Source organism: Sabethes cyaneus, chromosome 1 (genome assembly GCF_943734655.1).
Source record: "Sabethes cyaneus chromosome 1, idSabCyanKW18_F2, whole genome shotgun sequence".
Lineage (NCBI taxonomy): Eukaryota > Metazoa > Arthropoda > Insecta > Diptera > Culicidae > Sabethes > Sabethes cyaneus.
Window position 1 is genome coordinate 53,131,858 of NC_071353.1, and position 18,890 is coordinate 53,150,747.

Here is an 18,890-nt window from a genome sequence, read left to right on the forward strand (position 1 = left end):
TTCAAACACCGCATCATGCACAAAATGATCGGTCGTGGTCGGTTTGTGTCATAGACGTTTCAAAGCACAAATTGAATGCATTACGATACCAAAATTCATCATCGAATACATATGTGTCACACTGTAAGTCCAAACCCAAGTCCAAATCCAAATCCAAGTCCAAATCCAAGTTCAAGTCCAAATACAAGTTCAAGTCCAAATACAAGTTCAAGTCCAATTTCAAGTACAAATACAAGTCCAAGTTCAAGTCAAAGTCCAAGTTCAAGTCCAAATTCAAGTTCAAGTCCAAGCCCAAATCCAAGTTTAAATCCAAGTCCAAGTCCAAGTTCAAATTCAAGTTCAAGTCCAAATCCAAGTCCAAGTTTAAGTCCAAATCCAAGCCCAAATCCAAATCCATGTTCAAGTGCAAGTCCAAGTCTAAGTCCAAATCCTAGTTCATGGCCAACTCCTAGTTCAAATCCAAGTGCAAATGCAAGTCCAAGTGTAAGGCCAAGTCTAAGTGCAAGTTCAAATCCAAACCCAAGTTCAAATTAAAGTACAGGTACAAGTTCAAGACCAAGTCCAAGTTCAAGTTCAATTCCAAGTCCAAGTCCAATTCCAAGTCCTAGTTCAATACCAAATCCAAATTCAAGTTCAGTTTCAAGCCCAAGTTCAAGTACAAGTCCAAATCCAAGGTCAAGTCCAATTCCAAGTCCAAGGCCAAGTCCAAATTCAAGTCTAGGTTCAAGTCCAAGTTCAAGTTCAAGTACAAGTCCAAGTCCATGTCCTAATTCAAGCCCAAGTCCATTTTCAGATCTAAGTTCAAGCTTGCTACGAAGTCTGAGTCCAAGTTCAAGTCAAGGTCTAAGTCCTAGTGCACGTCCAAATCCAAGTCCAAGTCCAAGTTCAAATCCTTGTCCAAAAACAAGTCCAAGTTCTAGTCCAGGCTCAAGTCCAAGTCCAAGTTCAAGTACAAGTCCAAGTCCATGTCCTAATTCAAGCCCAAGTCCATTTTCAGATCTAAGTTCAAGCTTGCTACGAAGTCTGAGTCCAAGTTCAAGTCAAGGTCTAAGTCCAAGTCCAAATAGAAGTCCAACTCCAAGTCCAAGTCAAAGTACAAATCCAAGTCCAAGTACAAATCCAAGTCCAAGTACAAATCCAAGTCCAAGTCCACGTCCAAGGCCAAGTTCAGTTTAAGTTCAAGTACAAGTTTAAGTTCAAGTACAAGTTTAAGTCCAAGTCCAAGTACAAGTACAAGTCCTAGTTCAAGTTCAAGTCCAAGTTCAGATCTAAATTAAAGCTTGCATCGAAGTCTAAGTCCAAGTCCAAGTTCAAGCCAAGATCTACGTCCAAGTTCAAAGTCCCAGTCCAACACCAAGTCCAAGACCAAGCCCAAGTTAAGCCCAAGTCCAAGTTCAAATCCACGCCCAAGTCCAACTTCAAGTCCATGTAAAAGTTCAAGTTTAAGTCCAATCCCAGGCCCAAGTCCACGTCATAGTCTCAATTCTAAGTCTAAGTCCAAGTCCGAGTTCAGATCCAAATGTTCGTACGCCAAAACTTGTTTAACAAAGTGCTACGCTGTAGCTGTTTTATAATCCACCAGATTTTTTACATTTTATCGTATATCCAGCCGCCCCTCTCAAAGTACCGCACCGCGCAGTTGCGCGTTTTTTATAAAATAAACACCGCCTCTATCTCTAAGGGTACAAAAAACATTGTTTTTACATTGAACTGTAACTGGCGATAGAAAATGAATTCATTACTTTAACATAAAACACAAGAAATCGTAATTGATGCTCGGCTACACGCATTGATTAGAAAAACCACTGGAAAATGCAACTAGACAAAAGCCTGTAATTTTCCATTATCACTATGCAAGGCGTTATGAATTATGCGATTGCAAAACTTATTTCGAAAAACTCTCCATCTACCTACTTGTTAATCTGTTTTGTTATATTTTTATATTTATAGAAGTATCTTATGCTGCGATGATTGTTATTCTATTTGTCCAAGTTATTTGATTCTTTTAAATAGTGACAACAAAACTTTGTCTGTTTTGGTCAACATTTCCGCTGGGTTTTAGTGGGGCTATCCGGCACTTTCCAGTATAAACGATTTAAAACGGATCATCTGATAAAAGGGCTATTCGTTTAAGGGGGTTACTGTCGGAGCAGGTAAACAGTAGTCTACACATTGATGCTATACATTACAGTTTAATTGCTCCATTAGGACCATTCGCCTTGTTCCTAATAGCTGCGGCAGGTCTGCGATTAATTAGTACAAATCCGGTCGGCTAACTCAACGACTGTACAGTGTATAGCCGACAATTAAGACTTGGTTATAATCAACTGAGCGATACTCACACAGTTAATGACTGTCACAAAATAATCATTTTCCATTGTGTATATCAAACACCAAACCCTGCTTATATTATTTGCTATTTGGGATGTTTACGCTGAATAAGTTGGGCTTGGTGCCGTTTGGTTCAATTCTATTTTGAGTCGTAATTGCAAACTGTTCCCAATTCAAGGAGGTCAAATAAATGAGTAATAACGATAAACAAAAGCGTCATAATAAAACCTCAACATTCGAAAACATTGCAACAAAGCCTACAAGGCATGTCAGCGATTTTTTGTGTTTTCACCTAAACATGGTTTCAATAAAACCAAATTGAGCTGCTGCAGGCAATTCCAATCGTATGACGTGCATTACCTCTTCACATACATTTTCTAGCGGTAGTCTTGTGCGACTGCGGTTCTGACGTACCGCTATATCCACACGTGCGCTCGTTTCCATTGATCCGCCATCCTGCCTGGAATACCAATCGCAGGCCATTGACGAAAATGCAGTCCCAAGTGTCCCCAACCCCATCGCCTTTTGGGAATCGTTCCCACTTTCTGGACCCTCCTCTAGTGGCAGCACGGCATCAGGCGCGACTAATGAGGACATTTCTATTCTGCGAGCAAGGCATGCCACATTTTGGCGGATACGCGCTGCTTCAATTGTCATGCTTCTTGCCCAGGATTTCAGGGAACGGCTGTCTTCAAGCCATCAATGAAGAATGAAATTTGCGTCAATTGCGACCGCAAATTGGTGGCAGGATGGCAATTTTAGTCATTCGTGACGTCTCTACGAAACGACTGTTCACCAGAAAAGGCATGAATGGAATGGAAAAATTTCCTTTCAATTTAAACAGGGCAGCAAACTTTTCCATCCCAATCTAATGCTGACCAGCTAGACGAGTTAGTTTACCTTCACCCAAGAGATTGGATCAGCAGGGCGTTATTGAAGTCAGATATAGTCAATGTCTAAATTAGGCCTAAAAGAGCATGTAGTTTGTGCGTGTCAACAGCTTGCAACCTTTAACTTGGCCAAAGGGCTAGAAAAGGTTTGATCAGATTAAAACAAAACAATAATTTCCTGTGTCGGTTCCGGACGGCTATCGTGCGTATTTTGTGTCATTCGGATACAAACTGGTTAACTTCTCTACTATTGCGTCCTAATCATTCGAAGAGTCAATCGATCATAGCGCGAACCTGATAACGCGAGGCAAACAACTGCCGTGTGGACCACCAATTACTTTGGCTGCCGTGCTCAAACGATGTGCGTGGAATGTTGAAACCGGATCGATCTCCGGATACCGACCTTCAGTGTTTTAACGTGTAGCGGTGGCATAAATGTTTGGAGGATAATTTTCTTCCATCGCCAAACACACAACTTGACGAGAAGCAAAGATCAGTTTTGATGGGTTCGCGCGGGCTGCGCCGGTTAAATTTCATTTCCAGTTCTTTTATTTATTTATTTATAGGCAGATCGTAAAATCTCAAAATCGAAATTGATGAAAATTTTAAATGTTTAGGCGGGAAATGGCGGCGTCTGGACTGGATCATCCTGTTCCAAATGCTGCCAAGACGAAATCAACCAGATTCCTTAACACACCGGATGCTAATGGCGGCGAATTACGGCGAATCAAAATAATTGGTTTAGACACTACTGACGTAATCGCTGAAGAGAAATGTTCAAAATGTTCCTAAATAGGTTATGTTATAGATTCAAAAAGGATACAATTTACGTTCGCTTTCGTTCATAATTAGAAGATGAACTGATACAAAAAATATTTGCTTGAACCAAATTCAGGTTATTCAGCAGACAATCTTGTTATTGGTTTTGCAATAAAATTATAAATTCTGCTGCCTTTTTTCAATTCTTCAAGAAACAAATAGTTACTTGAAAAACAATAGCAACCATATTGGCGAAAATATTAAAGAAAAGCTGATGGAAGTACTAAAGTTTGCAATGCATTAATTAAACTGATAATAGAATGTCCTTTTATGGGAACCAGTTTCGGATTCTTATTGTCCCGCCGAATCCGGACGACGCACACCATTGCTCGCCCTAACCGCAGCAAACTAGTTGATGTGACCACAGTCGTTGTTTTTTAAGTCAACATATTGCAGACAAATTTCAAAATTTTGACGAAATTAAATATCTCAGCAAACACCCAATAGCAAGCCAAGAACGAAGTCCCAAAGAGCACGTAAATAACTCTGGGACCATGTGATATCTGACTTCAATCTGTAGGATGCATGAAAATAGAAGATTTTTGGAGAAAGTTTGTGAGGAAAAAAGTTTCCGGCCTTAACTTTTAGTGAATTTTGCGGTGTTAAAAGCAATGTAGATCTTAGGAGATCTTCAACAAGCTCGAAGCTTGATAAAATTATCCGTTTCGAATATTTACCGGCTGAACAAAGGTTTTCAGTAAATAAAAAAAAACTTTGTCCGAATTGGATACGTGTAAGACAGCAAGAACATTTCAATTGCGACTGCCAGAAAAGTTAACGTTTCAACTTCTACTATGCAGCACACGCTTACATGACCTACACTGACAGTGATCAAACTGATATCGGTCTTAGTAAAACACCTCATTTTCTTAGCAAATGTACTGAAAATGACGAAAATAAGACACGGCATGTCATTTAACTGTATTGAAAATCGATTTGGAAAGTGGAAATCGCTGAGTTGTTAGTGCTCAAAACGTTACAACTTTTTGAGACGCCTGCATATTTAGATTTTTCGAATGACGTTTCCATAAAACGTAGTCCTGCGTCAAAAAATAAAACAACAATTTTCATCTTCATGCAAATGCCTACACATAATTTGGTATACAATCAATCCATGGTTTTCTCAGAAATATTCTCGAGTTTAAGGCATTTGCAACAGTTTTTAGTCAAAATGAATTTTTTTTATACAGAAGTTATGGGCAGACATGGGCAACATACCGAACAGAGTTTGCTCGGTTGCTACCCTTATAAAAAAACGCAAATGAAAACATTTGTCGACCAACATTAGAAAAGGGCCAATAAGCCAAACGTCAAACAAACCGAGTGAGAGTTAATTTTTCAATGGGTCGGACAATTTGGAGGGTTCATCTCTTTTGTCGAAGAATCGACATTAATTGCTGCATACCACTCTAGCACCACTTCAGAGTAGTTCTGACAGCTAGCTAAATCAGGCTAGAATATAACGATACCTTTATGTTTACGAATGAATGGTAAAATCCGTTTCTTCAAGCATTCTACCATGTGTATACATGATGTCATTGTTTCAGAACCGGCCTGCACTGCCGATTCGGCTCTTGACTTTTCGGTTGTTTACGGGTACTGTAAGACCCAGAGATGCAACTATTGCACGCAAAAACTTGGGAATCAAAAGGTGGTTTGTTAGTTGGCATCGTGCCTTTTAGCCATACCCCGGATGGAAATGACAGGATTGGAGTTAAAGCTGTTGACTTAGGCATTTTTAGCACCTTAGCCAACTTTGATGCAGACCACTCTGGATTTTCCAGGTATTTGTGTAAGATTTTTTTACGTCGTTGGGATTCCGGTCTGTACTGTTCCACGACGTGGTGGAATATTTTGATGAAACTTGCACCAATTGTTCTTCATAAACATGTCATCACTCAGTACTAGGGTTGCCAAGTGGCCGGTCAATCCAGCAAAAAGGCCGGTTTTCCGACGTATGAAGCCGGATTTGTACTTTTTGCCTGGTTTGTTAAATTTTCTGATAAATTTATTCCCAATCCTGAACAGTGGATTATTGAAGATAGCTAGTTTTGCAGTGATAATACCTTGCTTTTGGCGGTAATATACATTAAATTGTCCACTTGTCCACTAGCCAGAAGCAAGTAGTTGTCACTCAAAAACTAGCTATCTTCAATAATTTACACAGGAAACTGTCTAACGCACGTTACACATTACAGACAAATCCTCTAATATGCTGCCACAACCCCCCCCCCCCCCCGCATTTTTTGAAGGCAGGACCGACCGGCCGGTTTTTGTAATTTTCAGACTTGGCAACCCTACTCAGTACAACCGCAAACAAATATAGTCAAACAAAAAATAAAGGAATGTCATTGTGGTTAGGCCACTTTTTGGCATTTGCTAATAACTTTCATTTCAAAAAGAATTTCATAAAACTAAATACATCGTTGCGAACGTCTATGAATAAGATATTTTTTGTAAAATGATTGCTTGAAAAATAATAAAGTTATAGGCATTTACGAGCCACTAGAAATCCAAGAAATAAGTATTGCAAGCTTTTACTACACTGTTTGCGCTAGCTTAAGAACTGACGACAATGCAATTTCATATAGAGACATGAAAAAATGAATTCCGTCAAAAACGACCCATATAAGTACAAATACTCTATTTTAATTACATGTTTGCGAAATTTTGGCGATTTGGTATTGCGAATATCTCCTCTTAATAGACTCACAGTTAAATAATTTTGTCACTCCAAAATGTGCTCACATCAGTTTACAGGGATTACCTACGAATGGCCGAAACACAAATGGCCGAATCACGAATGGCCGAATCACAAATGGCCGAATTAACAAATGGCATAATATATCTAATGGCCAAATCATGAACGGCCGAATCACAAAAGGCTGAAACACGTATGGCCGAACGTCATATTCGGCTGACAATAATCACGGCCTTCAGCCTGCACAAATGTTAATTATACGCTGTCCTTACTGGCTGCCGCTCGTTCGAACTTAACTAAGGGATAATCCCTACTAGTCAGTAAACCTAGGAAAATGTATGCACCTAAATAGTAGTGGTTTCTGCGGGGGGGTTGTCCCCGGCAGTGGCCGGCGCTTCCGACGGCGGGTCACCGGCGCACACTCGCGGCCTGGGGCCGTTTCGCCCTGAATCATCTAGGAAACATTTGCTACTGACACGATCAATAGGCCTTGCACGCTATAATAAGCGTAAATCATTCGCGCTTAGGGGAAGAAACAACTATCAATCATCTATACTCTATCTACCAAAATTTTGTTTTTCAGCTTTGCAGTCAAATTGCTCATAAAAACGAACGACTTTCTTCTACTTCCGACGTTTCGATTTGTATTAAATCTTTTTCAAGGATTCTATAAAAAGTGCATTTCCAAAAATTTTTTGGTTAATATAACATTTACGCCTACAGAATTTTTTTAAATTGTGATATTTTGTGATAATTTTTATACAAAATTGTAATGCAAAAACGGTATGCTTTTACTATAGTACATGTTAGAATTGTTTTGACACGTTTTGTTACAGAATGCTAGCACCGTTTAAAGAAGTGACCGTTAATGCTCAACTGGATAGAGCCACTAGACGAAAAATGAAAATTTTCTGTAAGCGTAAATGTTATATTAACCAAACAATTTTTGTGAATGCACTTTTTATAGAATCCTTGAAAAAGATTTAGTAGAAAACGAAACGTCGGAAGTAGAAGAAAAAGGTTCGTTTTTATGAGCAATTTGACTGCAAAGCCGAAAAACAAAACTCTGCAAAGATACTCAGTCGAAAGCTACAATAAGAATCTATCTACCAAAATAAAAAATAAGACTCAGAGTCCTGGTTTTTTTTTAAACCAAGGTACAGAATTTTACGAAAAGTTTTTTTCCTTCACCTCATCACAGAGCTGTAAGCGGAACAGAAGGCAATAGAGGGGAAAATTTTAAACGTTTTTCAGGGGCATGTTTCAAATTCGTGGAGAGTAATAGATGAAAAATTTATTCAAAATGTGTAAGGTCTCACAAAATGAGAAATAAATTTTTTTATTTAGGCATTCCGGGAAAATTCGGCCTTTCGTGATTCAGCCATTCGTGATTCGGTCTTTCGTGATTCGGCCATTCGTGATTCGGCCTTGAAACAAAACGGAGAGTACCATCATAAATAAAGTTATCTCTCCGCTTTCGTTCAAGATTTAGCGGTTTTGAGTGTCTCGGCGCCTCTGTAATCTATAGTCTCTGAAGATAGGCCAAGTCTGGGACGCCATCAATCAACCAATCGCCTATCGCCAGACGCCCTAGACCAGTAAATCGGCTGGGAGCTATCGTGCGGTCACCGTTGTCAATGCCGGCTAGTAAGTGATTACCCAAATCATCTTCCGCCGATTTACACCAATTGGAAGCAAATTTGTGTGAAATTATCACACTGGCTTCGTTAAACGACGGACCAAATCTTTACGCTGTAGCAGATCCTCCTAATAGGCCGTGAGTGCACAGTGTTTATACGCACCAGCATTTCATTTCATCGCCGTCTTTATGCTTCATCAAGGTGCTGGTCTCACTTGCCTATTATCGAAGGCTCCAGAACTCAACATTTCTGGATTTCAACACTACTTACGCCATCTCATATCTCAAGGGAGTTACTACTGCTTACAAGTGTTAGTGATCGCAACCATCTGAAATAATGTATGCGTGTGATGTTGATGTACGATGTCATGGAATGATGTCAGTGTAGTTGTGATGCAAGAGTGATGGCATATATACAACCTAAAAGTTACCACCGTTATCCGCAGAGGGCGTACTAACCCCATCTGTCAAGATTTGACAAAATGCCCAGTCTTGAGTTCTGTAGTCTTTACTATAATTCAATCTACAGTGTTATGAATCGATCTTATACCAACGCGTAGGGCACGAACTAAGTATAACAAATTCAGTCAATTCTTCAGTTTTGTTGATTTCAAAATATCTACAAACCATGGCCATATGTCACATGGTTCCGGAGTTATTCCGCGGTTCTTTGGGGGACCGCGACAGGGGTTTTTTAGATAATGTTGCTAAATATTAGAAACTAGCTGACCCGACAAACTTCGTATTGCCACAAATTAACCTGTGTTGTACATAAATCATGAATCTCGGATGATCTTTGTCACAATCTTGAGTTTTGCAAGCCCCCCAGTGGGCGGCGCTTCCGACTGCGGGTCACCGGCAACACTCGCGACCGTCTCGTCCTGAATGATCTAGTGTTACTATAGATAGTTTTTGTTGTCTTGTATTGACTAATGTTTTATGGAAGAGTCTCGAATTTCTCGAGTTCGATTAGTTTTTAAGTTTCGCAAAAATTTCTGTTTTATTTGTATGAGAGTCCATATCCCCCTACCACAGGGGTGAGAGGTCTCTAACTATCGTAAAATAAATTCAAGACTCCAAAATCACCCACATGCCAAATTTGGTTCCATTTTCTTCATTAGTTCTCAAGTTATAAGGAAATTTGAATTTCATTTGTATGGGAGCTCCCCTCTTAAAAGGGGAAGGGGTCGTAATTCACCATAGAAAAAATTTCTGCCATCTAAAACTCCCACATGTCAAATTTGGTTCCATTTGCTGGATTAGTTCTCGAGTTATGAGGAAATTTGTTTTTCATTTGTATAGGAGCCCTCCCCTCTTAAAGTGGGGAAATCCATAGAAAATATACCATAGAAAATATTCTTGCCTACAAAAACACCCACGTGCCAAATTTTGTTCCATTTGCTTGATTAGTTCTCGAGTTATGAGGAAATTTGTATTTCGTTTGTATAGGAGCCCCCCCTCTTAAAGTGGGGAGGGGTCCATATTCACCATAGAAAATATTCTTGCCCTCGAAAACTTTTACATGCCAAATTTTGTTCCATTTGCTTGATTACTTCTTCAGTTATGAGGAAATTTGTATTTCATGTATATAGGATCCCCCCCTCCTAAAACGGGGAGGGGTCCCAATTCATCATAGAAAAAATTTTTGTCTCCAAAAACACCCACATGCCAAATTTGGTTCCATTTGCTTAATTACTTTTCGAGTTATGAGGAAAATTGTGTTTCTTTGGTACAGGAGCCCCCCCTCTTAAAGTGGGGAGGGGTCCTAATTTACTATAGAAAATATTCTTGCCCTCGAAAACCTTCACATGCCAAATTTGGTTCCATTTGCTTGATTAGTTCTCGAGTTATGAGGAAATTTGTACGGAAGCCCCCCCTTTTAAAGAGGAGAGGAGTTATAATTCCTCTTATAAAGAGGAGAGGGGTCTCAATTTACCATAGAATAAATTCTTGTCACCGAAAACACCCACATGCCAAATTTTGTTCTATTTGCTTGATTAGTTGTCGAGTTATGCAGAAATTTGTGTTTCATTTGTATGGGAGCCCCCCCCTCTTAGTGGGGGGAGGGGTTTCTAACCATCACTAAAACCTTTCCTGGCCCCAAAAAACCTCTACATCCATATTTTCATGCCGATTGGTTCAGTAGTTTTCGATTCTATAAGGAACATACGGACAGACAGACAGACAGACAGACAGACAGAAATCCTTCTTTATAGGTATAGATTTGTTTGACACATCTTGATTTTCATCGACTGTAGTCATATTAGTTACATTGCTGCAGTTACAAGCCATGATACGCGCTATCCGGATCCCGAGCGAAACAATGAATCCGGAACCGATTTCTATAGAGGGACATTTCAGCATCAGTAAAATAATTTAATATGCGACATGTCAAAAAACCAGCACTCAACAAAATAGCGATTAGTGACTGCCTTATGTCTCTCAGAGGCCATACGGCTGCTTTCGGGCCTCGGGGAGATTTTCTTCCCTGATCAAAGCAGGTGCGGTTTTCGAAGGAACTTGTCCAGGACAGGAAATCGGTCATTTGGCCTCTAAGAGGCATGAGACGGTCATTAATCGCTATTTCGTCGTATGCTGATGTGTATTTATTTTCGCGAATAAATAATTTTTATTTCTGAAAATAGTTTTAAAATCATCATTACATGTCAACTTAGAGAAATTGTTCGAGTGATGCATTCTCAAGCCAATCTGGATAACATCAACATCATGTACCTTGAACCGTCGGGGAAACGAACATTATGAGGAATGTAAATGATTAAAAAACTAAAGTGTACTTCCCAAGCTAATAAATGAGTGTATCTCAAAGATACCACCTACCTTCATCTATAATGAAGTTATTCTAAATCGTAAATCTACTTTTTTAGCTGATCTTGTCTTCGAGCTTGGTCTGACTGTTTCCGCCTAAATACTCTTAACGGACCGTGAAAAAAAGCGACATTTACAATGTTTACAACTTCTCGGCACCGGGAAAAGATGCATCCAGATCTTCACAATCACGGCACGGGACCTTAAGTACGTAAGTAATAATCGCGTTTATGAGCCTGACAACCATCAACCGTCATTACTGGCATTTTCGAGCTCTTTTAGGATAATTCAGCTAATGGGTCACACGGGCCATTAGGTTCCCGCGCACGCATCGTCATATCGCAATAAACTACTTCCAGAGACTCTTGACGACAGTCGAGCTCATCAGACGACGACAGCCACTCCGCGCTCTACACAAACATATCGGATTGATGACGCACGGTAGCCAGACATGTTTAGAATAATTTGAAACATGTCCAGAATAATTTGAGACATGCAAATGATCAGTCGAACTGTAATTTCAAGTGGTTGCATTTCCGAAATCGATCGAACGATCATCCGAGAGGTGGCGTGTTGCGCGTGTCTGACAAAGACGGTGCCACGTGCGTCTCTTGTGCCGTTTGCTCTATTCCACTTCCAATGCATCACTCGGAAACCCACAGCATTTGTTTCAAGCTGTCAGAGTAGCCATTAATTTTCAAAAATAAACTAATTCAATTAGGAATTCACCGTGCGTAGTGAATCTTAATGGGTTAGATAATTTCGCAAATTGCGCAAATCTATAACGAAATGAGTTATTTTTTTTGAACAGCCAGCGTGGCAAGCTTAGTATTAGTATCAAAGAGAATAAATCGATGTCACGTAGCCAGACTTCTCTAAGCATTGCTGGAATATTAAACACAACCAGAGCAACGACACGGTATAATTTAATCAAAATTGGCAATTTGACAGTCACGAGATGGTTTTCTAGTTATTTGTTAGATAATAGTAAACGTGTTCTACAATCTCTGCAAGCATGCTTTCGAGGAAATTGATTGGAAAATAACAACCAGTCCTGAGGTAAGAAACGTCTCATTTAGCTACGAAATTTCGTGTTTCGTTTGGCTCCTTCGACATATTTTTATTAACGATGAGTTATGAATCATGAGTCATTATAATAAAAAAATAATTTGAAACAAAGAAGAAATGAGTCATCTTCATTAAAGCATAATTCTTGTTAAAATACTTTAAACATGGTTTATTATCAGTATAATGTGAATGCAAGTGGTGCCGCCAACATAAAAATAACCAAAATTGACAAAATTGATCAGTTATTTCAAAATATCAGTTGCAAATATTTTCACAAAGACGGTGCTCTAGCATGTATGTCTGCTCTTTGTGCAGCTAACAATTCAAAGATTTAATACATATAGCTACAAGTGTGAAAATATCGCACTAACCGGAATTGGACATTAATCCAAATGATTTTTCATCCTCTCCGTCCACGAAGCTGTTTAAAACACAAAGAGCCATAATGATTGCTCGATCCTTCAGCAGAAGGAGGCAAACACTTCAATGCACTGCACTGTCTTGACAATGCACCACTGTTTTCACTTTCGCTTATCGATCATGCGCGTCATCATTGTGGGCACCCTTTTCTGATGGACGGCACACCATTTGTCAAGTTGCTATATCTATATCCATGTTTACTGTGTGATTTTCTTCGGTGAAAGCGCCAGACACATATTTCCGCTTTGCAGGGTTTGATACAGGAAAAAGCTGCATCTTCATCTATGTATCTACTGTACACGTAAGATACCATTATTACAGGTGCAGCAGTACAATAAATATGCTGCATTTACATCAACGAACAAGGTACTTAGTAGTAATAAAAAAAAACAAAGTAGTACATGAAATCTGTTACAAGAATGAAGTCCTTTTTCAGATTCAGATTTATCAATAAACCCCTACTAACCGAAATATACCAAGTTGCTATAAAGGATACGGAAGGGTATTTTCAGCCTACTTCTACAGTTTTCACTTACTGTAAAATCAAAACAAAAATAAATTTGTTTTCAAATCGAACAGCTGCTGATGCAATTTTGCGTCATTGTGCTAGGCTTTTTTTCTTGTTCAAACCAGGTAATAACCGGTTGTTTCGATTTGTTTATCTGAAGTGAAACTCTAGGAAGTTATCTCTGGTCAAAAACGGTAGATAGATTTCAGTTCACTGATCTTCCCAATTGTTTTTATTCTATCGAAAGATATTAAGCTCTAATAAAGTGGATGCTTTCCGTAAAAAGGCAGGAGATTAAAAATGCCGACTGTTCCCAACAAATCTGAACTAGAGCTCGATCACTGAGGAGACTGTTCAAAACCTTACGACAAGAGTTCGAGCTTTTTTATAGCTATGCAGAATAACGATATTTTAAACGTCTGAATTTGTAATTTTATGAATATGCTTATGAAATAAACAAACACATAACAAAACAAATACTTCTTGGGTTCCCTTTACGTTTACTTTACCTTTTGGGAATCCAGATTTTTGTGTTTACACACCTTATTCCTACGGAGTAGAGATGGTCAGGTAGCGGAAAATTTCCCGAAACCAACACCCGTACCTGTACCCGCCGGGTTCTGGTATTGAAAAAAAAATAATTTGCCGGTTCGGGTCGGCTACGGATTCTTAATTTTTTTGAAACCGGGTACGAGTCGGGTTGGGTATCTCTATTGGCCACATTTAACACTAAAGATGATCGGGTACCCGGGACCGTACCTGTGCCCGACGGGTTCTAGTCGGGTTCGGGTATCAAAAAAAAAACCCGACCATCTCTACTACGGAGGTGCATGTTATACCATTTTCCCCTATACGGATTATCTAAAAAATTTTAGGGTTCTGAGTACCAACTGCTCATAAGTGAATTGAAATGTAACTGCAATTAATCCATCGCTAATCAGTAAACATTCATACACAAAATATGTTTACCCAGAAATGTCTTCGTTTAAGACCGGGCTAATGACCCCCGCAAGTTTTACGAGAAGGTGAACTAAAAGGCCCACACACCAAAACCTGACATGTGTAGGGACGAGGGAGGGGATCTAATTACAAACGAGCACGAGGTAGTCGACAGGTGGAAGCAGCTGATCGATGGACACGTCAACGGCGATATAGCAGCAGGAGACGCAATAGAAGTTAACCTCGGAACACCTACAAACGACAACAGCGTACCGGCTTCTGATCTCGAAGAGATCCGGCGAGAAATCGGTCTGCTGTAGAATAATAGAGCCGCCGGAAAGGACCGACTCCCGGCAGAACTCTACAAAAATGGCCAAGAACTACTAGCAACGGCACTTCACTGGCTGATTTCAAGGATTTGGGAAGAAGAGAAACTACCGGAGGAGTGGATGCAAAGCGTAGTCTGTCCCATCTACAAAAAGGGCGACCGGCAAGACTGCCGGTAACTACCGCGGCATTCCGCTGGTCAACGCCGCCTACAAGGTGCTCTCCCAGATTCTGTTGCGTCGTCTATCCCCAATAGCAAGAGAATTCGTGGGGCAGTATCAGGCGGGCTTTATGGGCACCCGTGCTACTACGGATCAAATTTTTACTCTCCGACAAATCCTCCAGAAATGTCTAGAGTACAACGTGCCTACGCATCATATTTTCGTGGATTTTAGAGCAGCATACGATACCGTTGAACGCAAGCAGCTATGGCAGACAATGCACGAGTACGATTTTCCGGACAAACTGACGCGGCTGATCAAAGCTACTCTGAAACGAGTGATGTGCTAGGCGCGCGTTTCGGGGACACTCTCAAGTTCTTCCAAGGGTTACGGCAAGGGGATGGACTGTCCTGTTTGTTATTCAATATCGTTGTTATTGAATATTATTGAAGGTGTGATCCAGCGAGCGGGCATCGAAACGAGAGGAACGATCTTCAACAAGAGTAGCCAACTTCTAGCCTTTGCAGACGACCTCGACATCATTACAAGAAACCGTGGGACGGCGGAGGCAATCTACGCCATACTGAAAACGGAGGCTAGGAGGATTGGGTTACAAAATAAAGCGTCGAAAACCAAATATATGGTAGGAAGAGGCTCCCGAGAGAGTAAAGTTTGGCTCCCACGGACAGTGACTATTGACGGCGATGAACTGGAAGTGGTTGATGAGTTCTTATATTTGGGATCTCTGGCCATCGGACTCTGGACGAGTAAGGAGATCCAACGACGCATTCAAGCTGGAAATCGAGCCTACTTTTCCCTCCACAAGACGTTTCGATCAAGGAGCATACGCTGCCGCACAAAGCTGACGATCTATAAAACGCTAATCAAACCGGTAGTCCTCTACGGTCTTGAGACAGTAACTTTGCTTACGGAAGACATACGCGCACTTGCCGTATTTGAGCGAAAGATGTTGCGGACTATTTTTGGCGGAGTACAAACGGAAAACGGAGAGTGGCGGAGGCATATGAAGCACGAGCTACAGGCACTGCTTGGAGAGATTCCTATCGTATACCTGACGAAAGTTTGGAAACTACGGTGGGCCGGCCACGTCGCAAGTATGCTGGACGATTGTGCAGTGAAATCCGTTCTCTTCAAGAAGCCCACCGGCACCAGGAATAGAGAGGCTCAACGTGCTAGATGGCTCGACCAGTTTGAAACCGACTTGCGTGTGTCGAGACGCTCAACGAATTGGCGACGAGTAGCCCAGGACCCAGTACAATGGAGAGAAATTCTTGATACGGCAAGAGCCAGTCCGGCTCTTGGCTGAATAAGTAGGTAATAAGTAAGCTAAGAATGTCGTTTGCTGATCTTCCTGAAACTGCTTCGTTCCACAAGGAAGCTATCACTGGCTGGGTATTTGCATGCTTCTTAACTGGTGCAAAGGTTTCGTTAAACGCCAATAAGACACTGCGCGAAAACAACTGTCTTGACTCCATCAAGCCGGGGTAGCTGGATTATCTGTGGTAATACAGGGGTATTCACGTAGCGCTTTCTGAGTTGCGCATACGGTGTATTACGTATTTATACTACCGCTACTCGCAGCACAGTTCCATCTGTATAGAAACTGGGACTGTTATGCAAATAGCGGCAGTATTTACACGGAATGCACCGTAATACAGAATACTCAGTGCGTTGTCTGCAAAAATTTTCTAGACAAAAGAAGAAGAATATCACAATAGATCAAAATAATGGTCGCAGTGGTCCTAATCTTCCTAAGCTTCAACCTAACATGCGATGTGGTTCAACCGAAGTAAAACTACCTTTCGAGTATCGAGACGCTCAAGGATTTGACGACGAGCAACACAAATTCCAAAGGCGCAGAAATAGTTGTTGGTACGGCACGAGCCGCCACTACTCTTGACTGCGAAGAACAACATAATGGAACTAATTCTGCGAAGTGAGGTGACACGGCAAACTGCAATTCGTTGTCGTTCGCGTTCCGTTCGGTGTTAGTCGAGTCGAATTGAATGACGTGAGTTTCTCGATGAAACTGTCGTGACATGTGACTAAATTCACAGCGGCAAATGAACGCAATGAAATTTGATCTATAACACGGTCACGTCACTCACCTCGCAAAATAGGCGCCAATGAGTCTTTTACCGTTTTTTCACCATCATCATCATCAGATTTCTTAGAATTTTACTTCAAGCAACCGGATCGCAGCTGACTGTTTACTGCTTTTAAAAGGAGAAAGGCTACGAAAACTCCTTCAAAAAATATGTCACGCAAATTTTGAATGCCCACTAGCAGCATCTATGATCGTTATTCCCAAATATTAACTTACAACAGGTATATCCTTCGGTTAGGCAAGTGATTTGCAGATGGTCTTTTCCTCCTTTCATTAAAAAGCTCCACTTTAACAAATACGGAGACATTCCCAATCAAAAATCAAATTTGAATTGACTGTTACAGCATGGGAAGAACTGGACAATAAGTATTATGCCTGTTTGTGTGGGTAGACGAACGAATTACTGACAAGATGAAGTATTCCACATGATAAATTTTTGACATAAGCTGGGGCCCTCGCTGAAGCTGTTTGCAGTAGGAATAATATTAACAATATCAAAATTCAATCTCCCGGTCCTTCTCCTCCAGTCTTTGCTCCACTTTGAACCCTACACATCCGAGCCCCAGCTAATGTCATTCTCGTTTAGTTACCGTAGTTATCGAAACTGCAAAATACTGGATCAAGGGTTGTCGCGTATGCATGTCGGGTTTCGCTATTAAAAATCGATCCGACGACCTTTACGAAATATTGTAGGATCTATTGTTTCTAAGCTAACACTTACCCATTATGAATGTACTAAGCTTGGAAGATGTAACGAGAAGATAAGCTCCGTACAGGAATCCACCATGAAGATAAATGAAAGCGAGTATGTTGCGCCAAACAAGCACTCTCGCATAGGTGACACTGCTACTAATGCTACTGCTACTACTGTGTACGTGTTTTTTCACCGGAGACTCAGGGGTCCGCACATTCAATATAGATTTGTTCGCTTTAATCTGATTGTTGTTTTGATCTCCCTGCTCGATGCATGCCTCCGCCAAAAGGATCGTGTTAGCGAGAACGTTCGGCGCCATCTTGAGCGCGTTGCGAGTTGGAGTTCTGCAAATACAAAATAAAATATATGAATTGAGTTAAAACTCTTCAACACCAATGTAATATAACTAGTTTGCATCCCTGACAAATATCGCTCATACAGAAGAAACCTCAATTCCTGATCTTTCTAAAATTCAAAGTGATGCGAAAGCATTTGATTCATATTATATCTCCTCATCAGACAAAAACAACAACCGTATCAAGTTCCAGCATTGTTCTAATTAGAATGCAAAAGCGCAGAACTCATCCGAAATCGATTTCATCTTCCGGGTTGCCCCCTTTGAGAGAATCCTTTTTAACGACCATTGCTTCAGTATAAAACAACCCTTCCTGTGTAAGAAAACTTTCATGCTTTATCAGAATGCCAATGAGTCAATTGTTTTTTTGCATACTGAAATGGCATTGTACATACATATTTCAAGAAATTGATAGGCCACGTATACCCGGCACCGGTACTGTTGGGACCTTTTTTATGGCCAACTCCGACGGGCTGCACGACGTGAGTACAATTGATTTTCTATTTACGAGACAATCAAGATCTTCACCCGTCTTCTGTGGTCAGACAATCCGTCGGTGGTAAACAAAGATCGTCCGCAAAGTTCGGACACTGTCCTAAATAAGCACCGCCGGTGCCGGTGGAATCAGCGGACATTTCAATAAATATTCGTTGAAGGGAATTTTGCGTGACAAAGATGAGTTACCGCAGACAGCGAGAAACCCAACTGAGCAACGCAAGGAGTCAGCATATATGGAAATCAAAGCTCTTAGTTGCATGCTAATATCATCACTTCTAGGTCGGGGCAGAGGTGATTCAAGCGATTCGAAAATTTTACTTATCATTCCAGCAATTTTGTGTGAAGACAATCGAAAGCGGAAGAACGACATTTTATTGTTGGCATTTAGTTTTCGCCAGAGGGAAAACGCGTGAAACTGGTTTGCAGCAATGTCGCCTGCACTGACATACTCACACAATGCACTTTCTCCTTTTATGCTGCCGGGTTGCATTATTTAATGGACAAAGCATTTTCTTCTTCTTTTGGTGCTGGCCCGCTTCTGGACGGGTTTACGATCGCGGCGGCGGCGTCGGCGGGCGTGTCGGTG

General features: G+C 40.8%; 1 protein-coding gene across 1 annotated transcript in view; it reads right to left on the minus strand.

Moving 5' to 3' along the window:
* The window catches only part of LOC128732548 (acyl-CoA Delta-9 desaturase), a 41,020-nt gene that overhangs the window by 4,230 nt on the left and 17,900 nt on the right, over window positions 1-18,890 (minus strand). Inside the window, exon 2 of the mRNA XM_053825821.1 lies at window positions 17,479-17,795. Within this exon, the coding sequence (XP_053681796.1) occupies window positions 17,479-17,770 (292 nt within the window). The 5' untranslated portion in view covers window positions 17,771-17,795. The remainder of the gene's footprint in view (window positions 1-17,478; window positions 17,796-18,890) is intronic.